At 43.9% G+C, this 26,511-nt stretch overlaps 4 protein-coding genes and 1 long non-coding RNA gene across 5 annotated transcripts in view; 3 read left to right on the top strand and 2 right to left on the bottom strand.

Moving 5' to 3' along the window:
• The window catches only part of LOC116732602 (Fc receptor-like protein 5), a 291,331-nt gene that overhangs the window by 79,533 nt on the left and 185,287 nt on the right, over nucleotides 1-26,511 (top strand). The window lies entirely within an intron of this gene.
• On the bottom strand, nucleotides 704-2,794 carry LOC116732600 (early growth response protein 4-like). Its single transcript, XM_032582896.1, has 2 exons — nucleotides 2,569-2,794; nucleotides 704-2,464 (listed from the first exon to the last, which is right to left on the bottom strand). Exons 1-2 carry the CDS (start codon nucleotides 2,693-2,695, stop codon nucleotides 1,401-1,403), a joined length of 1,191 nt encoding a protein of 396 aa, XP_032438787.1. The 5' UTR covers nucleotides 2,696-2,794; the 3' UTR covers nucleotides 704-1,400.
• LOC116732678 (uncharacterized) lies at nucleotides 3,309-5,408 on the top strand. Its single transcript, XR_004341846.1, has 2 exons — nucleotides 3,309-3,504; nucleotides 4,720-5,408. It is a non-coding gene; the product is annotated as an uncharacterized LOC116732678 (long non-coding RNA).
• Nucleotides 6,745-11,741, top strand: LOC116732589 (steroid 17-alpha-hydroxylase/17,20 lyase-like). Its single transcript, XM_032582874.1, has 9 exons — nucleotides 6,745-7,125; nucleotides 7,773-7,893; nucleotides 8,828-8,966; nucleotides 9,669-9,898; nucleotides 10,204-10,290; nucleotides 10,400-10,615; nucleotides 10,869-11,038; nucleotides 11,109-11,212; nucleotides 11,297-11,741. Exons 1-9 carry the CDS (start codon nucleotides 6,890-6,892, stop codon nucleotides 11,560-11,562), a joined length of 1,569 nt encoding a protein of 522 aa, XP_032438765.1. The 5' UTR covers nucleotides 6,745-6,889; the 3' UTR covers nucleotides 11,563-11,741.
• LOC116732579 (flocculation protein FLO11-like) lies at nucleotides 12,567-25,715 on the bottom strand. Its single transcript, XM_032582858.1, has 5 exons — nucleotides 25,546-25,715; nucleotides 22,761-23,257; nucleotides 21,125-21,286; nucleotides 18,853-19,057; nucleotides 12,567-18,009 (listed from the first exon to the last, which is right to left on the bottom strand). Exons 2-5 carry the CDS (start codon nucleotides 22,903-22,905, stop codon nucleotides 16,305-16,307), a joined length of 2,217 nt encoding a protein of 738 aa, XP_032438749.1. The 5' UTR covers nucleotides 22,906-23,257; nucleotides 25,546-25,715; the 3' UTR covers nucleotides 12,567-16,304.

Here is a 26,511-nt window from a genome sequence, read left to right on the forward strand (position 1 = left end):
AGCTGCAGTGTGTAACTTTTATAAAAAAAAAATTTATTTTTACATTTTTGGTGAAACTGTCTCCATGTTTTGAGACAGATAATCTGTGAAAAGATGGATCTCCTCTGCCTTCTGCCAATGCTAACTGGAAAGAACCAATCAGAGCCAGGAGGCGGGTCTTAGCGCTGTCAATCACCCTCAACACCTGATCTTCCTGCAGCTTCTGATCTGATCCAATGACATTGGATAAATGGTTTTCCTGTAACGGTAAGTTGTTTCTATGCCTTTAGCACAGTTAGCAGCAAGTACATGAGGATGATAGACAGCGCTGAGACCTTCCTCCTGGCTCTGATTGGTTGATTTTGACCGTCCATTTCTTCAGACAATAATAGCTCAGGCAGAGGGATCTTTTCACTGATTATCTGTCTCATAACAAATTGTTACAAAATGGTGGCAGATTAAACAAATATGTACAAAAACCTTTAAAATAAAAGTCGTACTGCAGCTTTAAGGCTACGACCTCCTTTCTGCACCATAAAGCATCTTTGAATGCAGATCTGTACTGTAGAGCTTTAGACGGAGTCCCTCAGGGCTCTGTGTTGGTTAATGGAAACATCTGGATATTAAAAATGATCTGAAAAACGTTTCTACTCCCTAACATGACTGAATGTGTGAAATGTTCTGTTGGTGTTTGGGTGCAGAGGAACCAGCCGGACTCAGTCGATCCGTTTTGTTTTGTTTATTAACAGCGACAGCAGCCTCCATGCAGAATGAGGGAACAGTAAACTCGCACAGCCATGTGTGCTACTCAGCGCTCAGCTCTCACTGAGCCGGTGTGCTTCAGCTCTCACACCACAGAACACAGGACAACATATCCCACAATGCATCGGTGCAGCCGGACCTGCACACACGGGTTCGGTCAGAGTCCGCGGAATGCGTACAGTCGTTTCATAGAAAAAGTGACATCGTGTTTCACGTTCATGTGCCAGAGGAACATCTCTAAAATATTCACACCCTGCGTGTAAAACTGCGACACTGAGAGGTAGACAGTCCGTCTAGAAAAATAGAGATATGTTACAAACATGGAACTCCTCAAATATAGAGCTGCTTACATGGAAATATCAACAACAGAAGCACGACATTCTGACGTCGACATTCACAGAGTCTCTTTACGGCTTCATGCAGAAGAAACTGGTTCTATTTTACAGCAGGATCCGTCCTGCAGGGGGCGCACTGCCCCTTTAAGGCCGCGGAGGCCCGGTCGGCTGCCGGGCCAGGCCCGAACCCGAACCCTCAGGGCACCGCAGACACGCATGCGCCTCCCAGCACCTGTACACCGGTGTGACGTCACATGTCTCTCCGGTTGTCGGTTCAAATCCGAAAAGCTTCCAAAACTCCGTAGAGGGAGCGCGGGCCTGTGTTTACACGCCGGGCGCGTTCAGGGCCAGAGAGTAGGCGGCCATCATCTGCGCACGCAGCTGCTGCTTCACGTGTACGCGCCCGTGCCGCTTCCTCTCGTCGCTGCGCGCGAACCTCTTGCCGCACACGTCGCAGGAGAAGGGCTTCTCGCCGGTGTGCGTGCGCGTGTGCGTGGTCAGGTGGTCGCTGCGGCTGAAGCTGCGCGCGCAGATGGTGCACTGGAAGGGCTTCTGGCCCGTGTGGATGCGCACGTGCCTGTTGAGCTCGTCGGAGCGCGAGAAGCGGCGCTCGCAGCCCTGCACGGAGCACGGGAACGGCTTGGGCTTCACGCCGCCGCGCGCGTGCGCTCTGCGCCCGGCGCGCTGCTGCTTAGGCGCTCCGGCCGCGTGCACGCTGCTGAGGTTGACCATCGGGAACGCGCCCTGCAGGAGGGAGGAAAGCAGGTGCGCGTCCAGGGTGGAGGGGGCGCTGCTGATGACGTAGTTACCGGATTCCCCGCCGGTTACCGGTAAACCCTTCAGCCAGTCCTCCAGCTCCAGCGGCTCCTGCTTCACCTCGCAGCCGGGCTTCAGCTCGCCCTGCCCGGCTTCGGAGCTCAGCAGAGACTCGATGAAATCAGCCATGTCCACCTGTTGCTCCAGAGCCATGAGCGGGAGCAGAGAGTCCGCTGCAGCCGGGAACAGAGCGTCATTCCCGGGCGTGGAGGGCTGGGAACACCCGCTGCTGCAGCTGGAGGTCCCGAACTCCGACTTGATCATCATCGGAGCTGAAGCGGGGGCTGCAGGCGGCTGCGGCTCCGCGGCTGCAGGAGGGATGCTGAAGTCGGGGGCGGGCAGCTGCTGCTGCTGCTGCTGCTGCTGCTGCTCCATCTCGGTGCAGATTCCCACAATCTCCGTGATCATGTTCAGGATCGCGTCGGCGGTGCTGCTCAGCCCCGCGGCCGTGGGCTCCGGCTCGGCGAAGAAGCTCCCGCTGTAGCCAAGCGACGGAGAGAGAGTGTCCGAGGAGCAGTCGCTGAAGTCGGAGAAGAAGTCTGAGTCCGAGGCGTCAGTTCCAGGAGAGAAAACTGCAGAAGGGAGGGGAGGGGTTTATTATTGCATAATGACAGAAACACCATGAAGATGCAGCTGCAGGTTGCAGGTTGCAGGCAGCGGGATGCTGGAGACTCACCTTGGCTGAACGGTGATCCCACGTCAGAATCCGCGCCGTCGCTGGGGCTGGATCCCACGCTGTCCACCCAGGCGCTGCAAGCGTCCTCAAACTCAGACATGAAGCTGTCGTCGCGCTCCAGAAGCATCCTTTTCTCAGGTTTTATGATTAAATCCGGGATTCCCCCTAAGAAGCGAGGCGTTAATCCGGTTTAAGCTGCGGCTGCTGCCGGGCTGAGAGGCTGAGGATGCTGAGCTCTCTCCGGCTCTCCCTTTTATACTCTCCGTCTCCAAGGTAACTCCCGTCCTGCCTTTATTGGTCGACACCGGCGCGAGGGATTCCCCCCGCCGTGCCCCTTTCGTAGCTGACCAAATTTGGGCTGCTTCCGGCTGTGACGGCGGGTATCCCCCATGCCTTAAAAGGACAGGCGGCAGAGCGACGTCGAGGAGCGGAGAGAAGGGTTTCCTTCACTGCGGCAGAGAGAGGTTATACAACCGGCAGAGGACAGGAAACACGGAGGGAGACGCAGATCGCGGGTTTGGCGCATCAGAGACCCACATTTGTTTAATCTGTTGCAACATTTGAGTTGGAGATGCTCACAGCGAGCAGACACAGACAAAGCGTGGATTTCAAAGCACAAACAGCTGCTAAATCACAGAAAATGTCAACTAGAAATCATTTTTGCCTTCCTTATGGCGCCCGCTCCAGTGGCGCCCGCTGAGTGCGGATCACAACTTTTTGCGCCACCAGTTCAGCACTGCAGACACATCTGGCCCATATGTGACATTCCTGCACAGCCACATGCAGCTGCTGGGATGTGGTCGCCATGGAGACAGATGGAGGCTCCAGGCCGGCGTTACATAAAAGGAGCTGGATCATCAGAACCTGCAGAACCTCCTGGTTCTGTTCGGAGCGTCGGGATCGTCCTCTGAGATTCACGTCGTTCTCATCCTCCATGTAAACCAAAACAAGCAGAAATGTTACATAACAGGGAAATTAGCTGCAAGGCCAAATGTTCCAAAAAATATGGAAAAATAGATTATTATCTCAGTAAAACTAAATTTAAGCCCTTAAATTGATCAGATGTAACTTTTCAACCTTGTGCATCATTTAATATATAATAATTTGTCAATATTAAGGTATGTTGTAGATCAGGGGTCCAAAGTTTCACTTGTAAATGTCGGTTTGCTCTAAATGTGATGCATGCGGGCGCCGGGCCAGAGGGGGCGCCAGGAGCAGCAGAAAATTATTTCTGGTCTCCATTTTCTGTATTAACAGCCGTTTGTGCTGCATCAGAATTTATTCTGCATGTATTTCCATCTCATCTTTACTTGAAGTATTTCAGAAAAACCAAAAATCAGGTCAAATGAGCGTAAAACTTTTATTTTTTTATTTCTTTTTTAAAATTTTATTGTGGCATTTCCATCAACTTCTAACGCAAAACCTCAAAATGAAATGCTAATGGAAACAGATTGGCTCAAAGCAAATTGAGGAGCTAGAATGGCGTAGTCAAAGTCTAGGGAGAGATTTAACTAATGTTTGTTGCATTAAATCAGACTGAACTTGTTTTGTAAAAAATAAAAACGTTCAGCTGGATCTGCAGAGAAAGAGTTAAACACAAATGTTAAAGTTTAGGGTTTTATAACTTCTGGCAGATTTTTAAGGTAAAACGTTGGATCAGATTTTCATTAGACCAGAGGTGTCCAAAGTGTGGTTCGGGGGCCATTTGTGGCCATGAAAAGGATTTTGTTCGGCCCCTGAAAACAAATCAAGATGGTAAAAATGTGACCATTGAATAGAAAGCAATGAATTACTGAAAAAATGAGAAATTGTTTGTTTTTCTTTTAATAAGTCAACCGTCTGAAACCCTTTTATGTTTGGATCTTTAATGATATTCAGACTTTATTTTTAAAAAACTTTATTGTTGAGGAGGTAAAGCTAAAAAAATAAACAAAAAATCACAATAAACAAATTGTAGCATTTTTTAGTGAATTGTTTGGCTCTCCAGCAGCTCAAAGGTTCCAGTTTCTGTCAGATTGAAACCTTGAATCCAGCCTTTATGTTTCATTTTTCCCAGGATTATTTTTACTGAAGCGACAGATTGTCTGTCTGCTGGCGAGTTCGTCCCACCAGGCGCTGAGACATGAAGCGTTTCTTCTTCTCCTCCTCCAGGGTTTCAGCATCAGAGTGTTTGACCTGCAGGGAGATTTTTTTAGCCGAGACGTTGAAGCAGCACCTGTTGTCACAGTTTTCCTGCCGCCTGAAAGAGCCGGACCAGAACCGCTGCGCTGGCCTCTCAACGCGCTATATCAGGACAGATGATGGGGAAATGTGTGTGTGGGCGCTGTTGCCATGGCAGCGTGCCTCCGCCGGCTGCACACACACCGCCACCGAGACGCTGAAGCGCTCGGACTCTCGTGGCGTCAGCGGCGCTGATTCACATTTCTTAAAGTTAATGGATCAGTTCAGACGTCAAGATGGCCGCCGTCAGGGAAACGGCAGCAGGAGAGAGAGAGCAAATGTTCAGGCTGGACTATATTTAGCTACAAACAGGCAGAACTCGGCCAGAAAACCCAAAATATCAGCTTCACAAAGTCTGAAATGATTCAACAGGAATGTATCATAACTGAGATATCAAAACACAAACTGAGCAGGAAACTAGAAACTCTGAACGCAGCGATCCACTTTTACCTCTTCTGGTACCTGAGCATCGAACAGAACCGATCAGAACAGCTGAACTGATTTTAAATGTTTCTTTTATTAAACTGGAACATAAATAAACTGAATTACTAATTTATTTAATAAATCTGCATCAGTGAACAATTAATTACAAGCTATTGATTAAAAACATGTCAAACTTTCATTTATCCATCCATCCATTTTCTAACACCTTGGCCCAGTCGGGTCAGGAGGAGCTGCTGCCTCTCCGGCTAACGTTCTGGGTGAGAGGCGGGGTCACCTGGAGGCGGGGTCACCTGGAGGCGGGGTCACCTGGAGGCCGGGTCACTTGGAAGCCTGGTCACCTGGAGGCCTGGTCACCTGGAGGCGGGGTCACCTGGAGGCGGGGTCACTTGGAAGCCTGGTCACCTGGAGGCCGGGTCACTTGGAAGCCTGGTCACCTGGAGGCCTGGTCACCTGGAGGCGGGGTCACCTGGAGGCAGGGTCACCTGGACAGGTCGCCAGTCTGTCGCAGGAAATTAGGAGAAAAACAGCAAATTTAAAATAAAAAATAAAGATTCTGACAAAAACAAAACGTTGACTACCTTCATCAAACACGTAAAAATAAATTGAAACAAACCTTTCAAATGTTTTAGGAAGTTAAATTAGGAATCCTAAATATAATGAGATATAACTCTATATATAGAGTTAGACTGAGTAGATCTGCACTTATGGATCAGACTGATACAAAATCTAGAATATTTTTCAATATTGGGATCAATACAGTTATTGGTATCGGATCGATGTCGCTCCTGCTAAAACAGACCTGATACAGATTCCTGAACCAGAACCACAAAAGAGAATGACCCATTCAACTAACTAACCGGGTCAGAACGGTTCTAATGTAACGTTCTTCTGATAAATAAATAAAATGTCTCCAGAAACTATTTTTAAGCTTCATGAAGAGAAAAACTTTCTAAAACAATTTCAACCGGCTTAAAATCAGGTAAAAGTTTTTATCTTCAAAGTTTTGCTAAATTAAGTCCAAATTAGATAATAAAGTCTAAAACCTGAACTTTCAAACCTGTACCACATAAAACCAAGTTCAAAATGGATCAGAACCAGGATGCAAAGCAACACATGAAACAAGAACTAAACTACAGAACAGAATAAATCAAACATGACGGCTTGGATTTACTCCTGAGCAAAATCAGCTTTAAACCTCAGAGACTAAAATGGGTCAAAAACCGTTCAGAACCAATAAACCGCTCCAGAACCAGTCCAGGATTACCTGGGTCAAACTGGGTCAAAGGTTCTTCTGACAGGAATCTAAACCGTCTCCTTCACTGAGTCAGGAAAGAAAACCTGGTCAGTCGACAGATCTGGACGGAGCGGCGGCTGTTCTCCTTTAAGGTTTCCATGGCAACCCGTGGCATTCAGCCTGATAACACCAAGGCCACCTGATGAAGGAAAACACACACACACACACACACACACACACACACACACACACACACACACACACACACCCACACACACACACACACACACACACTCAGTCACGGTCAAACATCTGTCATAACAACATGCAGGCGTGACCTCTGACCTCTCCAAGGTTCCTCCCTGTCTGGTTAAAGTCAGGGTTCTTCGTCGCCTCCTCATTCTCCTCTTCCTCGCTGCAGCCATGCTCTCCGCTCTGCTGTCCTCCGCTCCCCCACCCCTCTTCCTCTTCCTCCTCATCATCCTGGTTCTGCTGGTTCTGTTCTCCCGTCGGTTCGGTTGGGAAGCTAAACGTCAGAACCCACCTGGCCCGGTCCGGGGGCCCGTCCCCTGCCTGCCTCGCCTCCCGGTCCTGGGCAGCCTCCCCTGGCTGGGCGGAGGCCTTCCTCCTCACCTGCTCTTCACCCAGCTGACCTACAGGTGAGTCTGAGACGAGAGGACGGGTTGGTTAGTAACTGGTTAACTAGACTTTAGAGAGGACTAGTTATGACTGGGAATGCTGGTTAACCAGAGGAATGACTCTTTGGGTTTGGACTGAACTAATATTTCAAAGGACTAGTTTGTGTTTAGTTCATTATTATATTTTGAGGTACTAGTTAATTTTCATAAACATGTTAAAATTTATAAAAATGAATCAATCATTAACATAACTGGACCAATTAGCTTGTAGAGATTGATTAGTTAACATCTGAAAACTGGTTGTTTTATTGACTTTATTCTAGATAATTCCACAACTAGACTACTAGTTATCTTTGGGTTAGGAGATTTCCTTAACGAGCCTTTAGCACTAGTTGTTTGCTAAAGTCTTTTTGAGATTTATGCTGAAAATGACTAGTTAAGACGTGGATCTGAACTGAACCAGGTTTAATTTAACATTTGTAAAGACTAGTTAACTTCTTAAAGCAACGTTTAGTGCGGAGGGAGGAAAGGATGCGTTCATGTTCAGGTAAAACCGTCAGGATTCTTCAATCTGAATGGATTTGTTTGTGGATTATGAGATTTTCAGGAAGAAAACTATAATCTGACTCTAATGGATGATGACCTTTGACCCTGTGCTTGTTTCTGAGGTATGGGCCTCTGTTTGCGCTCTACCTCGGCCCTCACTACACCCTGGTGGTGAACAGCCATCAACACGCCAGAGAGGTGCTGCTGCAGAGGGGCAAGGACTTCGCTGGACGTCCTGACATGGTCAGAAACGCCGACAGCTGAATGAAAACACCAAAATGTTTCCCTGCAGAACCTGAAACTGAAAGTCGCGTCTCAGACGCTTTTCTTTGGAAATGTTTTTAATATACTGGATATTTGAAGCAGAAGAAATTTAGGTTTTTAACTCTGAAGAAAATAATTGTAAGCAGGATTATTATTATTATTCCCTGTGGAGTGAATCACTCCTTTCATTTCTTCTTTTCCTTTACTATAACATTTTCCTGCAGCGCCCCCTGGTGTCTCAACATGACACTTGAAAGATTTTGACTCCTTAAAATATATTTCTTATAGGCTTTGAGCAATTATATATGCAAAAATATAGCAGTAATTATTTATAAGGGCTACTTTTTAATGTTTCATTTAAAACCCAGAGTTTCCAACTTTTAATCCAGTTTTTACTCTAATTAGGAAACAAACAGGAACAAATTTAATTTCCATTTTTGAACCTTATTAAATAACGTGTGAGCCAGTTTTTACTGAGCTTATTAAAATTGCTGCCTGTGAGTATAAAATGTGTTAAAGTGGCTCTGACGTTTTTTAAATCCCTCCGTTTCACATTTAATCAACAGTTAGCAAACGCTTCAATAACGTTGCTGAATGTTTTCCAGAGCAAAACATCCTTAATAATAAAACTATTAAAAAAGAAAGGACGTTGTGAAATCAAGATGCTAACAGCTAGCACGCAGCGCTAACATTAGCAGAAGATGCTACTGTTAGCAGAACAAGGGCGTGGTCAGGACGTCACAAACATACAAACTGATGGTTTCAAAATAAGAGTCACTTTATAATAATCTGCAGCTGAATGTTTTGTTGTGTCTGTTTTCCACAGACAGAATGAAACAGTTTTGTTTTTACTAACAGACCAACAGCTTTAAGAGCTAAAAACCTGATGCTTCATGTTGAACATCCTGCCCAGGTCACCACCAACCTGCTGACCCGGGGAGGAAAAGACATCGCCTTCTCAGACTACTCTCCTCTGTGGAGGTTTCACCGCCGCCTCGTCCACAACTCCTTCACCCTGTTCGGAGAGGGAACCGGCCGGCTGCAGGACATCGGTACCGTCCAGATCCACCGCGTTTCTCATCCTAATGATGGAAAAACAACATTCAGGAATCACAGCGTCTGATTCTAACTGTTCCTGCTCTGGGAAGTCTGTCAAGTGGGAAAATAACCTAAACATTGTATATCTTTTATTAAAATTATAAAAATTAAGCATAGTTAAGATACATGTGAGGAGGAAAACTATTTAAAAATTTAATTAAAGCAACCTACAAAAGAGCCTGCTTTACAAAAGAATGAGCTTTATTTAAATAGCTTTGATTTTAAGGCTAATTTCAATGCTAATGAACCAGCAGGGGGCGCCAACAATAAAAATTCAGAAATTTTGAGATTATTTACATAAATTTTCCAGAAAAAACTTGGAAATTTCTGAGGTCCGAAAGTTGAACATTTTTGACTATATGAACTCAGAACATTTCAAAGTTTATTTTAGAGAATTCAGAGATTAATCTCAAAATTCGTGAGTTTTTTGGTGGAAATTTACACCTTTTTTCCACAATGTTCCTGGTACATCGTTGTAAAATCTCCAGGAAGCAGCGTTTTCAGAAAGCCTGGCAGGATTTTCATCAACAACACTATAAACATTTAGAAACAAAGAAAATAATCTTTTAAAGTTAGTAACTTTTCAGGATATTTTTCATGTTTTATCCGTAAATATTTAAACCCCAGCAGCGACTGTAACATAAACGTCTGTGCAGTTTTGTCTGCGGTGGACGGTCTCTGCGTGGAGCTGCTGTCTCACGGGTCGCGGGGCTTCGACCCGTCTGCCGCCATCACCAGGGCCGTCACCAACGTGGTCTGCACCCTGGTGTTCAGCAGCTCCTACGGCCCCGGAGACCCGGAGCTGCAGGAGGTGATCGGCTACAACAACGGCATCGTGGAGACGATCGCCAGGGGCGGGCTGGTGGACATCTACCCCTGGATGAAGGTACGACTGGGGAGCCAGAGGAAAACCAAAACTATCCATGGACAGAAGGGAAAATAATATGACGGCATGTTAGAGCAATTAGAGAAACAAAAAGGAAGAAAGAAGGAGTGAAAATGGTTGAAGTTTTGAAGTTAATCTTAGAAAGAGTAAATTACAACTCCTCATTAAAATCCGTAAAAACAAACCCCAGCTGATTGATGTATTGGATCTAAGTGAAACTTTAGCTGAATTTTAAATATTTATTGTTTATTTTCCTCCATTAAATCTCTAAAACCTTTGACTCCCAGCCTCTTCCTGTCCTCCAGGTGTTTCCTAACAGGTCTCTCAGTAAACTGAAGGAGTGCATCACCGTCAGGGACCGACTGCTGACCCGGAAACTGGAGGAGCACAAGGTGAAAACCCTTAAAAACCACCAGAGACCAACAGCTCCCCCTACAGGCCGTAGCCCTCATTACAGCGCTGAGCTCTTCACTTTTCCATCGTCTGTCCGGTGGGTTGCAGGCGGCACTGGGTGATGGTGACCCCCGTGACCTCCTGGAGGCCTTGCTGAAGGGTCAGACGGGCAGTGGGCGGGGTCAGAGGTCACATGGGTCAACAGAAGAGGGGATAACAGACGACCACGTCCTGATGACAGCGGCGGAGGCGTTTGGAGCAGGTGTGGAGACGACGTCCACGACTCTGCTGTGGATCCTGGCCTACCTGCTGCACCACCCCGAGGTCAGAGGGCAAAACCAGCATTTCTGTGGCCTTGTCTTTGTTCCACCAATCAGAGCGTGACGTGAAAGTGATGTGAGCGCAGATGTAACGAACATGTTTTGTAGCCCATAAACTCATCCTTACCTGTCAAGGACAGGTAAGCACACAAATAGGCTTAGTTGGTGGATTTCAGGTAGTTGAGTAGCATTTCAGGCCGTTCCCACTCAGAAACGTCCTTCAGGTCTTGGGTTGGTACTGTGGGTTTTCATCGCAGGTCCAGGAGCGCGTGCAGAGGGAGCTGGATGACAACGTGGGCGGTGATCGTGCGGTGAGTGTGTCGGACCGCGGCCGGCTGCCCTACCTGGACTGCGTCATCAACGAGGGCATGAGGATCCGACCGGTCAGCCCGGTTCTGATCCCGCACACTGCCATGACCGACAGCAGGTAGGTCCGTTCACACGGCGCAACCTTGAAAAGCTCAAAGAGTTTCCTAAAAACCCGTTTCCTCTCTCAGCATCGGCGGCCACGCCGTGCGCCGCGGGACTCGGGTTTTGGTCAACATGTGGTCGATTCACCACGACCCCCGGTTCTGGGACAAACCGGACCTGTTCAACCCAGGTGACTCTCAGGAAAACCCAACAGATCTATCAAAACAAACCCAACAAAACACCATTCAAACCTTTTTCTCTCCTTCTAACGTAGGTCGTTTCCTTGACGACAAAGGTCAGCGCGCCACACCCACCTGCTTCCTGCCGTTTGGGGCGGGACCTCGGGTCTGCGTCGGCGAATCGCTGGCCAGGCTGGAGCTTTTCCTCTTCCTGTCCTCTCTGCTCCAGCGAATGAGCTTCAGGCTGCCAGACGGGGTTTCCCCGCCCAACTTGCAGGGGCGTCTGGGCGTGGTCTTACAGCCGCTGCCTTATAAGGCGGTGGTTAGTCCACGCCCAGGCTGGGAGGGCGGGGCTAAATGAAAAGGGGCGGAGCTTACAGCCAATAAAACTACTTTCTAGTTACCCTTTACTGAATATATGAAAAAGCAAAATTACAACTTTTTCTCATTGATTTACTGACACTGTTGTTTAGTCAGAATGATCAGATTTCTTTTTGATAAAAAATAACTTTGTAACAGATGGTTGCTTAAAATATATATATATATATATATATATATATATATATATATATATTTTGCTTTGTAAAATATTTCTTAGCAAGACTAAATTACTAATACTCGGCTACCTTGTTGTCGTTTAGCATCACGTCTTTCATCAGAGATTCTAACATCCCTGGAAAACATTCCCGTATTTAAATCTTAAAATTTGGTCGTGTTGAATTTTAAAAAAGTGAATTATTCTTTATTTTTCAAAATTAAAATCCATCATTTCCCCCCAAAAAATCATTAATTTGATGTTAAATTCAGTCATATTCAGATTGTTTTGAACATAACCTTTACTTAGGTATTAAACACATTTTTCCACGTTTGTGTATTTAAAATATTTTGATTGGTCTGATGTAATAATCTAATCTTAAATGTCATGTTTTCATTTGCTGTATTACAGCAGAAAATCATCATAATCAACAAATAAAGGCTTGAAAACTTCAGTAAGTGTATTTTACGTAGTGGAGTTACTGAAATGAACTTTTCAATCATTTTCTAATTTATCAAACATTTATTGAATTAAATTGTAGCCTGCATGTGATTTTACCGTAAACAGTCACCCCCTTCAAAATAAGAGCATGAGTATTAATCTCTGGCTACTTGAATAATTTTTAAGTTGACAACCAAAACTATATTGAATTTTTTTCACCCAAAAGTTTACAAAACATTCAATTAACATTTTAGAATTCATCTTAAATTATTTATTTAGGGGAAGCTAAATTTCAAATTTAGCACTAAATTAAAAATTAGCTTTGGTATAAATATGGTACTTTAGTTCTTCATCAAAATGTTTCAGCATTAAACTTACAGACAGAAAAGTTTTAGATTCAACAGTTTTATTATATTTCCACACTTTTAGAACAGGCTGGTTTAGTTATGTCACACATACATACAAACATCCACACACACACCAACTATTACTACTAATAATACTAGTTAGTGCTTTAGTCATTTGAATATTACAGGATTTTAATCTTTTTTAAATCTTCTCCCACAGATTCAGCCAGTGAGGACATGAAGGTGGAAAAAGACAAATTAGTTAAAATCCTGTAAACAGAGGGAAGGACCTGGACAGAGTTATAATCCTGGTCAACGAAGAGAGATCAGATCCAAAATAAAGTTTGACTAGCTTTGGATTTTAAGGTCAAGAAACTGGTCTAGTCAAACCAAACCAGTCTCTAAACCAACCAAAATTAATATTTAATCCAAAACTGTATTTAATGTTTATTTCTTCAGTTTCTCATCCAGTTTGGGCGCTGATGTTTTCCACTTACTAAACAACTCTTTAGAAAATGGAAATTAGATTTCTCATCTCCCAACACCTGCTGTGGCAGAATAACAGAAAACAGGCACAGCACCAGTCAGGTATTAGAGAAAAATCTACTTTTTCTGTGAAAATCCAGTCAGTGTGGAAATAGTAACATATTGCAGTGACATAATTCAGTAGAAATAAGTAATTTAGACTTTAACAGAGACATAAAGACAAGGTTTCCCAAAGCAGGAAGTCCTGGAATCAGCTTTAATCAGTCACTTTCCCTTAAAAATGCCTCAGAGCTTTTGGTCAAAACCAAGACAGAAAAGACAATGACTGACTTTCTCCAGTTACAAGAGTCATAACTGATGCCAATGGTTCTGGTTGTTTCAATCCTGTCCCGTTAAATATCGACGCTCTGAGGCGTTTCTAATCGAACCAAAATCATCTCAAGCTGATCTCAGGTCTGCTCAGCCTTTGAGGACCTAAATTACAGACAAAGTTCAAACAGCTCCCAAGTCACTCTGCTATAAAGCCCACAGTCACACAGAGCGGGAACAGCTCTAAATAATGCTAAGTAGTAACAGTAGTCAAGTATAAATGGCACTCGGAAACCAATGAAATATATAACGTTATAAGTTCAGGTAAACAAAAAACACCGTCAACCACAACATCAACTACAACATCAACAGCTGGGCGTCGCTCTACAAGCCTCTAAGAACTCGTCGTTCTCACTCCACCGTGTCGACTTTCAACCAGAAGCATCTTCCTCAGCCTCTCCCAGGTCCAGATATCTGGATCTGTCGGACCGTGAACCGTTTCTGTGGCAGGACTTTGTCTGTGCCTTTAATGGATACGAGCTTATCGCTCATTTGCATCATGTATTGGTGGCTCTGTTGAGTTATACATGAAGGTGTGGATCAATGCAGCATGAACACAGGGTATAAAGATCAGTCAACCAGACTGAGTCTCTCACTAAGGTTGGGTGGATGATTTCATGAGGTGATGAGAATCTTCACTTTTCCTCACTTTTAGCTTTACTGCCGGAGGAAACGTCTAATGTTTCATCGATCTGCTGACATCACTGATCTTCCTCTCTCACAACTAAAGATTTGGACTTTTAAAATCCTACATCAATGGACCTTTCAGAAACAGGAACGCACTGCCTACATGCTGGTGAATGACGACAACCTACCTTTATACAACATGCGTCTATCATTTCGGATGATAGACGCAGAACCAGTGAAGTCAGGGTAGCTGCTGACCCAGTGGCGGACTGGCACATTAAGGTGTACCCCCTGTCCCCACACTGACCGGTAGAGACAGACACCAGTCCCTCATGACCTTGTAAAGAAGATGGGTGGATCGTGTCACTTCCTAATAGACTGGATTATATCAACATGTCTTGACCATGTGATGGACTGGGAACCCTCTTCAGGTGTCTCGTGTCCATTAACCTCGAGAGACAGATACCAACGCCCTACAGTAGCATGGAGCATTGTTTCTTTCCTCAGTTGAACAAAAATGCATCTAAAAACTTTTCATCAGACTCATTTGTAAACGTTTTTGCACCAAGATAACAACTGCTAACTTTGCTGAAAAACGTTGGGAGTTACCAGTAAAGTCCAGGTAGCTGTTGACCCAGTGGCGGACTGGCACCTTAAGGTGTACCCCTGACCCCACACTGACCGGTAGAGACAGACACTAGGCTCTCATGTCCTTGTATAGATGATAGATGGATGTATCGTTTCCTAATAGGTTTAATTATATCAACACATTTCTTAACCCTGTGTTGGTCTGGGAACCTGCTTCAGATGCGTCTCTTATCGTTTAGCTGTAGGAGACGGATACCAGCCCCCTTCAACACGATGAAACGGTTTTCTTTTCAGAGTTGCTCAAAACTGCATCTAAAATTTTCTCATCAGTTAAAGATATGAGTCTAAGCCTCAACAGTAAACTTTTTCATCCCAACGTTTCTGATGCTGCTTTTTCACTTTTCTCTGGGTTTATTTGCTCTTTTAGAATAAAAATATTGCTTTTCATCTCACTTCCAATTTCATGTCCTACGGTGAGCTGAAACACTGCAGCATGTACAAAACAACTACTAACTGCTTCATTGATAAAATATACTCCGTCTCTGTGTGTCACAAAATATGTACACTGACTTGTCTATCAAGTTCACAACGTACGAAACACCGACCTAAAAATAAACCAAACTCTTTAAACACGTTTGCCGTGACTTATTCTTTAGAAGGCCTTGAAATGTCTCTGTTTGCTCTGCAATTTGTTTTGTATTATTGTTCAAATCTGCTAACGTTAAGGACGTAGGAGGGGCGTTTATGAATGAAGAGATCCAGAAAGTGACAGAGATCAAAGCGTCTACGGCGTATTGTTTGATCTGACCTCACACTCCGAGAAAGAGACAAAGACGGGACGATGACACGCTCCGCCTCTGCTCTCTTTGGGGCTTTGTTTCGCTCTAAAAGCAGCCATTGTTTGTTTACATTCATGTAAGAGCTTTTCTCTGCTGAGATGTCGACGCAACACAACGAGCCGTCCACCTTCAAGTTTTCCACTCGCAAACTGCCAACCTAACTCTGCTCTGCTGACAGACCCAGCCATCAAACCCAATGAATCAGTCTCCCCTCCGTCAATCAGGCGCCGTGAATCATCCACCTACACCGGTCTCTCTTCCTTTTTCAGAGCAAGCCAACTTGTTCCCGGCACATTTCCAAGCCTCCGTCATCATCCAAGACGGCAGTGGAAGGTATCGCCGCCTTCTGAATGCTCGACTGTTAAAGATGCTCATTTATGGGCAAAAGACAGAAAGCGTCATTGTGGGGCACGATTTCAACCTCAGACACGTGTGCAGCTTTTATGCCGTATTTGCGTCACATGGAGATTATTTCCCCCCTTGTGTGCAAATTTATGTAGTTTGGATCGATGCTAACCATTTTTGACTGTTAAGAGGATTTATTAAAGTTTGTTGATGCGAGTCAACAAAGATCGGGTTACAGTGTGATTTAATACGTGTTAAAGAGTGTGCAGGACATGGAGGTCTCTTAGATAAGGAAGAAGAGCTAAGTTTTAGCTTAATCATCCTGAAATGAAACAGACGCCTCTAAATCTGGTGAACGTGGCACCAAAGCCCATAAAATGACTTCCAAACCAAATCTTTCTCCTAACACCGGTGCATTCATCGTCTAGGTTCACAACTACGACGCTCGAGAAGCATCTTCTAAATTTGATGGCTGCCTGGCGTACTCCAGGTCAGAGGGAGGAACTGAACCATCGACTTTCATCGGTTACACTTTCTCCATGACGATAATGACTTTCTCTTCAGGGGTCGACGTGGTGACGGAGGGGGAGGGGTTGCACGGTGTAAGTTCGTCCCCTGTGCTCAACTGACTTCTTGCGGGACAATCCACGCTATCATGCACGTCCGTGTCTCCGTCTTTCTCCTCTTCCTCTTCTTCATCCTCGTCCTCCTCCTCTACTCGACATCTGCACACCTCGATCCCGGAGTCACCGGTAAGACGACGGTGCCGATACTGGCTCTCGTCCGCTCCCATGTCATCGTCTTCGTCCTCCTCTCTGTCCCCAGCGGCCTGCTCCTCGTCTCCGTCCTCCCAGCACGCGGGTCCGGGTTCGAAGACGTCTACGCAAGGCGAGAAGACGGTCTGTTTCGGTGGAGACTGAGTAGCACGGGGTGACGGGGAGAGGGAGGACGCATGGCCGGAGGAGGAACCGCCTTTGTCGGACGGGTGAAGAGCGGTGAGGGGGTCCAAGAGTAATGCTGGTGCCACAAGAGGGGATCGGGGTGAGGATGGAGAAAGAACAGCAAGGGGCGACGGAGAAGACATGAAACAAGTTTCAGACTCAATCGTGATTGCTGGACAAGAAGAAGAGCCGTCTACAGGAACCGGAGCGAGCGTTGGCGATCCTGATCCAGAGCTAAAATTAGCCTGAACATCTGAAGGCAATGGTGCGAGAAGGTTTGACTCAGACGAACCACGCAGTTCTGGACTCGGTCCAGAAACGTTCACAGTCAAAACTAGATTAGAGTGCTGGGAAGGCCCTGACCCAGGACTTGAGGGAATCTGGGCCAAACCCGACTCGAGAGATGGTTCTAAGTTTTGAGTCAATGAAACGGCAGATGAAACGGTTTGCGTAATCGAACTGGAGGTGAGATTCAAATGTGTTGGTTTTGGAATCAGAGGGGCGCCAATAATGGCTGACGTACAATCAGACAGCAGTGGTTCTTGGTCCTTTGTCGGGGTTACAGATGCATCGGCTGGCACAACGCTAACATCCTGATCAGGAGTCAGAAGGCTGGCAGAGTCTGCTTTCAAGGCCATAGTTCTGTGAACGTCTGGAGACGGTGCTGATGGAGTCGAAGGGGCACTGGGTGGATCAACAGTTGTTGAAGAATCAAGAGTCTCCGGAGCTTCGACGGGCCCACAGCAGTCAGAGGGGTTAGCTGTTGGCGTGGGAGGCCCTGACAGACTTCCAGTTCTCGTGATTTTACTGGAGGGGAACTGGATGCCATCGAGCCTCGGACTGGGGAGTGGACTGGAGCTACCGGTGCTAAAGATTGGAGAACATAGAGGAGGCATGTCGAGCTTTCCAGGAGACAAAGCTGCAACGGTGAGGGTGACCTCAGAGCCAGGTGAGGGCTGAGACGGCGCTGCCCCGGTAACAACCGCCACGGTAACAGTCTGGCTAGGGAGGGAGGAGTCCGTGGCGGAGGCTTCCTGAGCGCCGACGTCTTCGGTGCCCTCGATGTCGATGGCCACCGCGGCGGCCGGTCTCTCGGAGGCGAACAGGCCCTCGCTGGACGCCAGGCAACTGGCTGCAGCCGCTATGGTCTCCATGGTGACATCAAGGGTGAGGGGCGTGGCCTCACTTGGCGTGGAGGCGTGGCTTGTGTCTGTCTCGTAGGTGATGGGCGCTGAGAGCGAAGAGCTACATGGAGAAGAGGGGCAGCAGGAGTCGCAGGAACAGCTGGAGCTGCAGAAAGGTCAAAGGTCAAACGTCTGATAATCAGCTCAGCAGTTTATATTTAAATAATTTTTTACACATGTTAAAAATGTCACTATGTTGCCACCGTGTAGGACAGATTCTGCTCCCAGTGCTCCCAGTGCTAACTACAGAAATACACCACTTAGTCAGAAACAACCAATCAGAGCCAGGGGGAGGGGCTTAGTCTGTCTGTCATTATAACTATTTTTTCTGGATGATAAATTGTCCCAGAAGTTATTGCTGTAAACAATAATATGATTTTCAGCCCATTTTTAGTAATATAATGGTAAAATAAAGCAAGATGACATTCTAACAATCAATTAACTTCAGACTCTAATGAACATTTAAAACATTTTAAATATGCAAAATAAATAAACAAAACAAACAGAAACAACAAATAAAATGAATTATGAAATTTTGCTTTAATTTATCATGCGATTATCATGTTTATTGTGATTGATATCAATCTTAACGATATCAATCATGCTCTTGTTGTGCGCTGCTCACACCCTTCCTCTTGGTCTCTGTATTGCTACAGATTCTTCCAATAGACGAGTGCTAATGCTAGTTAGCATTGGCAACAATGATGGCGTACATGGCGTACAGGTTTTTCTATAACGGTAAATTACACCATTTTCACATTTAGCAGAATGTACACGAGGGTGATTGACAGCGCTAAGTTCCTCCTCCTGGCTCTGATTGTTTGCTTTTGGTCGGGGTTGGTACGTTTCTTCAGACGGCAATAGTAGCTCAGGGAGGAGGAACCTTGACGTGATGACGGTTAACAAATATGTAAAAACTTTATTCCTAAAAGTTGCATCCTGCAGCTACCTGTTGTCGGAGCTGAAGGAGGACGGGCCGTCGCTCAGCGGTCGGTGCAGCAGCGGGCCGTGCTGCGTGAGCAGGTGCGGGTCGGCGGCGCGCGGCGGCTGCGGGTATCGAGGGGTCGTAAAAACAGAGCTGTACGGCGGAGGAGGAGTGGAGGGCTGGGCTGCAACCTCCTCATAGGACGGTAGCTTTAGCGACGCCAGGAAACCTGCAGAGAAACCGGATCAGAACCACCGATAAGGAAGCCGGTAGTTTGGTTATCATCATTAAACACTCAGGGGAAGGAAATTTAAACAACAGCAGTAAAGAGCAACGTTTTCAGTCCAGAAGCTAACAGTTCTGGAGCTTCAACAGATTATTTCACTTTTAGGACAAATGTCTTGTTTAGTGAAATAAACGGCCAACAGAACCAGAACTTTTCCATCAATATTAAGAAATTATTTCCTAAAAACAAACTCCTGCATCTTGTTGAAAAGTTACTTGTTAGTTTTTGTTCCTTCAGATATTTGCAGTAGAAACTAGACCAAAAATATGTGGAAAGATTTTGTAATTTTGCAGCGTTTGACTGTAACAGATTATATTCAGGTTGAGGCAATTATTCCCTCTGGTTTTGTGAAACTGAAAGGATTTTTACCCGTTTTTACTTTTTAAATGAAGACTTTTATTTTTAGGCATCGCTTTGTAATTTATTATCTTATAAATTTAGCTTATTCTTGTTGCGTCAGTTGGGTCTACTGGTGTTTTATTACTCTACTGCACCAACTAGAGAATTATTTAAAATGTAGACATTTCTACCAAAAACAGTGATTGAACTGGTTGGTAATGTAAGGTATAGTTGCACAAATCCAGTGTTTTGTTTAAACCTAACATCAGTGCCGTTTTTAGCCTCTGTAAACTCTGCTGAGTTAAACCCGACTGTACAGGAACGGCTTTATAAACAAAGTTTGGCCGACTGATCGATAAAGCTGCGGCAGGAAGAGTTTCATTTCTGAAAAATCAAAACCTCTGAGCTGGAAATTTCCAGCGATTCGTCACTGAAGCAGATTAGAGAAGCATCAGCTGAGCGTCAGCAGCAAACAAAAGGACAGAACAAGAGCCGGCTTCATTGTGTTGACGGATGAAAAAGCCTCACATCTTTTCTACGCTGGAAATCCTGCAAACCATTTCCAGTAAAACGGATCGTCTCTGATGCAGCGGGAATCAGGCCTGCCAGCTGACAAGACAACAATCAAACTCACTATATTAATATTAGCAAGGCCTTTACAAAAGTTTTCTCTCATTTTCTCACGTTATGCGTTTTGTTGGAGTTTTAGGAGTTAAACCAACACAAACTGGGGCAAACTGGGAAGCAGAAGATAAATGCCTTCTGAGTTTTAACATTTATCACAAATAAAACTTGATGTATTTGAATTATGCTCCTTTCAATACTCAAATAAAATCCAAGGTACCACCAGCTAACTAGCAAACTGAGCCCAACTGTACCAAGGATAGAACGGCCTAGTCAAAGTTCTGGCTTCACCTAAATTGAGAATCTGTGGCAAAACAAAGTTTTGACTGAGCTTGAGTCTCTATTCAAGTGATTAATTTAGTAATCTATAATTCTGACGATTAATTGATTAATCAGATAAAAAATGGTCCATTCTGCAGATTTTTCATTCAACTGCAGAAACTTAAAACTTATTAAAAATAAAAATAATTCAATAAATTCTTTAATTTAAAAAAATAAACATTTTATTTCCTAAAATACAATAACAACATTCCTTTAGTGCAAAAGATGCATCTGCAGCTAAAATATAAAACATGTGAAAAGCATCAATACAGCACAGGACTGACCTGGTGACTAATTATTGATTAATTGATTAACAACTGGATGCAAACGAAGCTTAAAAGGATTTTTATTTAACAGAATTTGAACCAGGTGAAGCTAAAACTAAAAATAGAGAAATTCTGGGTAGAACAAATATACAGATAGAAGGTTTTTATTATATTACAGACAAAATGTTTTTATTTTTGTAGCTTTGGTTTAATTATGGCTCTGACCGTTGTTGTTATTCTTGGTCTTTTTTAGAGTCTCTATACTCCAGTTAACGATTAATCAATTTCATACTATATTTCATTTATTGATTAATCAGATTAATCATTTAAACTTTATTAAACTTTGTTGTTTTGATGTGATAAAATGGGGCCATGTTATAAAGTTCAATAAGTGTTCTTTAGGAGTCCAGAGCAGAGAAGTTGTGTGTATTAGTGGGTCGGAACCAGCAGCTGGACTCACTGAGGTCCAGCATGGAGGAGGGGAAGGAGTTGGCTCCATGGTAGGCCAGCAGGCTGATCTCCCTCTGCCTCTGCTGCTGCTGGACCCGCAGCTTGGCCCGCCGGTGCCGGTACGCGCAGCAGCAGCTGAACAGGATGAGGACGGTCCAAAGCAGCCAGAACCCTGAGGACGGTCAGAACAGAACCACAGCTCAGAGTTCTGGTTCAGGCACATCGAAGCTGAATTAACTTGGGTTCATAAACGAGAATCCAGAAGAAAAAAGTGATTCATTTTGGTCCTGAAATAAAGTTAATGTTTATAATGTTGTGTTTTTATTGACTTGGTCTAAAGAAAAATCCCAAAACACTATAAATATTTAGATGTTATTAAATAAAATAGTATATTAATGTTTTAAACAACAGGAAAGCAGACACAAAAAAACAAATCTTGACACAATAAAACTAACAAACTGCTCCAACTGTGTTGTTCTTTCAGCAAATTACCTTTATTACAGTCTGTCAGCTCCAGTTAACGATTACTAATCGACTGAATAATCGATTAATCACCCTTAACCAGATTAATCATTTTAGCCCTATTCAAGTGTCCAAAGTGTCCTATTCAAATCAGTCCTTTCAGACTGATTTGAAGTCGTTGCTTTTCCTGAAGTTAAATCTGTAATTACAATTTTAACAGGTAAAATTATGTCTTCGAATATGGCCTGCTTGGTTTGACTGGAAGTTTTATTCCCTAATAAATTAAATCATCTATTTTTATTTACTCAGACTATATTTGTTTATTACTAGCAGTGACAAAAAGCAAAGCTAGCAGAAATCTGTAAGAGGTAAACAAAGCACTGTAACATAAGGTATGTCAATAAAGAGTGAATGTTTATTTCAAAGCTTTGCTGCCTTGTTGAAGAATAAGTCGTCCAGCATTTCTTTAATTAAAAACAAAACTTTAAACAATTATATTTCCTGCAAAAAAAAAAAAAAACACACATAAAGGCCAATATTAACATTTTAACTTTTACTAGCTTAGAAACTGCTTTTGTATGCTAAACTGAGTACATTGTATGCTACTGATACCCCCCATAAAAATGTTAGCATTTTAGCTAATTTGGATATAAAAGCTAAACTGAACTGTTAGCTGCTTTTCAGCTAAGCTAACATTAAAATTTACACTGCTTTTAGCACATACACTGCTTTCTGAAAACAAAGTGGAGAACTTTACTGTCAGTAGATGTGCTACTGCTAGCCTCCATGCTAATGTTAGCACTTTAGAGAATTTTGATAATATAAGCTAAACTTTAACCAATAAGTTTCATTTACAGCAGAAAAACTAATGCAAGCTAACATTAGCATTATGCTCATACACTGCTTTTTGTATACTTAATGCAGAACATTACATGCTACTGCTAGCCCCCATGCTAATGTTAGCATTTTAGCTAATTTTAATATAAAATTTCTTTTAGAGAAACGCATATGAGGTAATATTATCATTTTCATACGTTTTAGTTTACACACTGCTTTTTGTATGCTAAATGGGGAACATTACATGTTACTGATAGCCCAGATACTAATGTTAGCATTTTAGCAAATTTTGACATAAAGCTAAACTTTCACATCAAAAGTGTAGCTCTTATGTCAGGAAAACTTACACCAGAGCTCGTAGTAGTAGGTGCAGCAGCCGGTCTCTCCGCAGCAGTGTCCCGTCTCACACAGATATCCTCCGTTAGCGTTGGCTCCGGGGCAGTACCGCGGTCTCCCCAGCAGGGGCAGGCTGCCACCGGAGTGGTACTCCATCGCACCCCCGCTGATCACCTTCTGTTACGCCAGAGCCACCGCTACCCGTCTACCTCAAGCCGCTAACTCACCGTTAGCTACCTGGTGCTGGTCACAGCCCACCTACATGTTCGAAGCGGTTTGGTTCCTAACCGAATCTCAGTCTGTTTTTATTCTCTGGCTGTTTCTAAACACTTGGCAGGTTGGAGCTGCAGGACAGAGGAGATCACAGTGAAGCTGCAGCTAGCCTGGCAGTGATGGGGTAATTTTTCAGACGAACCCCACCAAGACGCTTCTGCCGCAGCAGCAGCAGCAGGAGGAGAGGAGCGGCTGGTGGGGCGAGACGAGACGACGGCCAATAGGACGTCCTGGACTGCGGAGAGAGAGGGAAAACAACGCTTTATTGATAAACAACAACAGAGCGTGACACACAGCCACTACTACAGCCTGTTTGATATTCATCTCTGCACCGACTTAACCTCGAGAGACACAATGAAGCCACTTTGTCCACCACACACACACACACACATACGTGTTTAGCTCCACTTCTGGAGACCAGGTTGGAAATCATGTTTATAGGTACATCAGTAAACTCTCTGCCCCCGTCCTGGAAAAGCTGCAAAAAATAAATCTGAATGTCTCCACTTATTCTCTACATTTTCTGAAAAGTTAAAAATTATTATTTTTAAAACTTTATTGACGTATAAAATACCAAACAAAAGAAGTTGTTCGGTTTTCTTCAAACATTCAGAATTTTTGTACGTTTTTAAGGCAAAACAAATCAGATTTTTTCACAGCAGCCTGATCTTTTCACGTCCTCAAAAAAGTACATTTTTGCCTCTTCCTTTCACTGGAATTAAATGGGAAACGTATCCGATGGTTCTCAAAGCATCTGCAGCCAGAATGGTCACGCTGCATTTTATCCAACTTTTCTACATAATTGGCGTCAGACGTGCAGCACAATTCAGCACCAGGAGGCGTCAGGCGTCGTAAATCCGGACGCAAACAATACGAACATATACTGTGACAATATCGTCAGCTCCTGTTGATCAGGTTATATTTCACATTATATCCAACCTGTCGGTTGAGGTTACATAAAAATATCAGTTTTTATTTACTTTCAAAAACAAAACACACAACCAGCATAGTTATGATACAAACTGAAATGTGATTAGCTTAAAGGAAAAAAAGGATGGAAAAAGGGGAAAATATAATAAATATAACTAAATAAAATAAATACATAAATATAAATTATTACGTTACATTATTTCCAGTTGAATGTAAGTTCTTGTTTAAGGAGGTCCGAGCGTAAATCACTGGGCAGGTAGTCCATTAGGGAGCGCCAAGGCGACTTCAAATTTTCAGTTTAATTTTGAATTTCTTTCTTCAATTCGTTTGCTCTCCACTGGATTAATTCCAATATTTCCCAGTACTGCTGAGTTACCGTAAGATTTTTTATCACAAATCCAGTTTTAAAATACATTTCTGACTTAAAAATAGCCGTTTATTAGTTAGCTGAAGGTTTTGTTCCCTTTTCTTTTATTTTTCAATCTGGGGATGCAGCCCCAATAGACACTGATCTGGATCTTTACAGACTCTCGTCTTTTCAATTTTCAAAAGTTTTTTTTACTACTATCAAAAAAACTGATTTGGAAAAATTTTCTTTTGCTTGATTTTGTTATTTATATATAATCTTTTCATTTTGACATTAGCTGATGCTATAGAGCTAAAACAGTTTCTACTGTGCGCATTAATGCATATTTACGGTATATTTAGAGTTTAAACTGTGACAATATGCAGTTATGAGCGTTTTTATTCGAGTCTAAAATATTTGTAGACTTTAGCTATTTAAGGGTGGTTGTTGTTCCAAATCCTTGTGAAAACAGGATGTCTACTGCACTTCATTTAACATTTTAGTAAATGTTTAGAGATTAAATGTTCTATTTAGAAACTAAAACCAGGAGTTTACACTGGGAAACAACTAAAACAAAATCCTGGGAGCGTTCACTCAGACTGAAAAACAACCCTGGTTCCTGCAGTTTGTATTTCAGAGGATCAATAATATCATGAAACGTTGATAACATTAATGCAAGAGGAAATCTCAGTGATATTTGAACAACACAGTGTAAGTAAATATTCACCACTATAATGTTAGATACAAAATGTTCCCAGCATTCCTGCCTTAACGCCACACATGTGTAGGAATGTCAGGCTCCCCAGAGGAACAGTATTAGAGAATCTTGGCCCTCATCGGGACGTTTCCTCTGATTTTTAGCAGCCGCCTGGACCCTGAAGGGAGCAGCAGCCGCCCGGACCAAGATGTCCCCAAGCCGCCGGCGGTCCCCGCACTGACGGGGCCGCGGCGGCGTGGCGTCCCTCACCGGGCCAACTTCTGTCTGCATGCTGCAGTGCCGCACACACATGCGCGCACACGCACGCACCCCCTTTGCAGCCCGGTAAACATGACGGCCCACGGTCAGTGAACGCAACACACGCACGTAGGCCACATAAAGGCCACATAACCGGGCTCTGGTTACACGCAGACGGAGCGTTTCAAAAATAACGGCGCTGGTGTCCAGGGTTACCCGGGCAGCAGACGGCCCCCCTCCGGCGGCCGGCAGCCACCACCCCTCCGGGATATTCACACAAAAACAGCCGTACCCCTCCATCCAGTCAGCGGGCCTCCCTGCAGCGCGGCTCGGTGTGCTCACGGCTCGCTTGGCGGAGCATCGGCGCTCGGTTCCGCCGTCTGTCCCCCGCCTCCTCGCGCTCCCGCTTCAGTGCGACCCTCCGCGAGCCCCGCCGCCACCAGCGCCAGCGGCACGTGAAGCGCGCGCAGCTCTATGCGGAGCACTTCCGCCCCCTGGCCTGGGAGACCTTCAAAGTAAAAGCACCGAACTCTTCACACGCTGATCTGGAAACAGTTTAAATCTGAACACTGATAAAAACAAACAACTTAAATTAATAAAAAATCAAACCAAACTAATAAAATCACAAATTAAATAAAAACATACAAATTAAACGAAACTAAATAAAAAAATAACAAAACAAATAGATAAAAATAAACAAATTAAAAATAAATGAACAAATTAGCAGATTAAAACAACTAAACAAAACAATAATTTAGCAACAATGCAACAAATACAATCAAAAGGAAACAGCAACCAAAACAAGCAAAAGAATTATAAAAACAATCAAATTAAGTACTTTCTACATAGACTGAGTTGGTGCCGCATCCTTTTCTTTATAATTATGTTTTTCCCTGCACGCATTACTGTGAAAAAGTATCTGCTCCCTCCTTCTCTTATGCTTTTTCTTTACATACTAAAATGTTTTTAACAAAAAATATATAAACACAAAAGAGAGTTTTCAAATGATGACTTTAGACAAAACCAAACTTTTTTCACTCTGTGAAAAAGTAATCACCCTCTAAGCATAATAACTGTTGGTGTCACTCTTAGCACAGATCATACCGCAGTATCTCAGTCACATTAAAGTTCAGGCTTTGACTAGGTCACTCCAATGTATGAAAAGTTCTCAATAAAAGCATTTTGATTGATTGATTGATTGATTGATTGATTGATTGATTGATTGATTGATTGATTGATTGATTGATTGATTGATTGA

This window comes from Xiphophorus hellerii, chromosome 14, assembly GCF_003331165.1.
Source record: "Xiphophorus hellerii strain 12219 chromosome 14, Xiphophorus_hellerii-4.1, whole genome shotgun sequence".
In the NCBI taxonomy this organism is placed as follows: domain Eukaryota; kingdom Metazoa; phylum Chordata; class Actinopteri; order Cyprinodontiformes; family Poeciliidae; genus Xiphophorus; species Xiphophorus hellerii.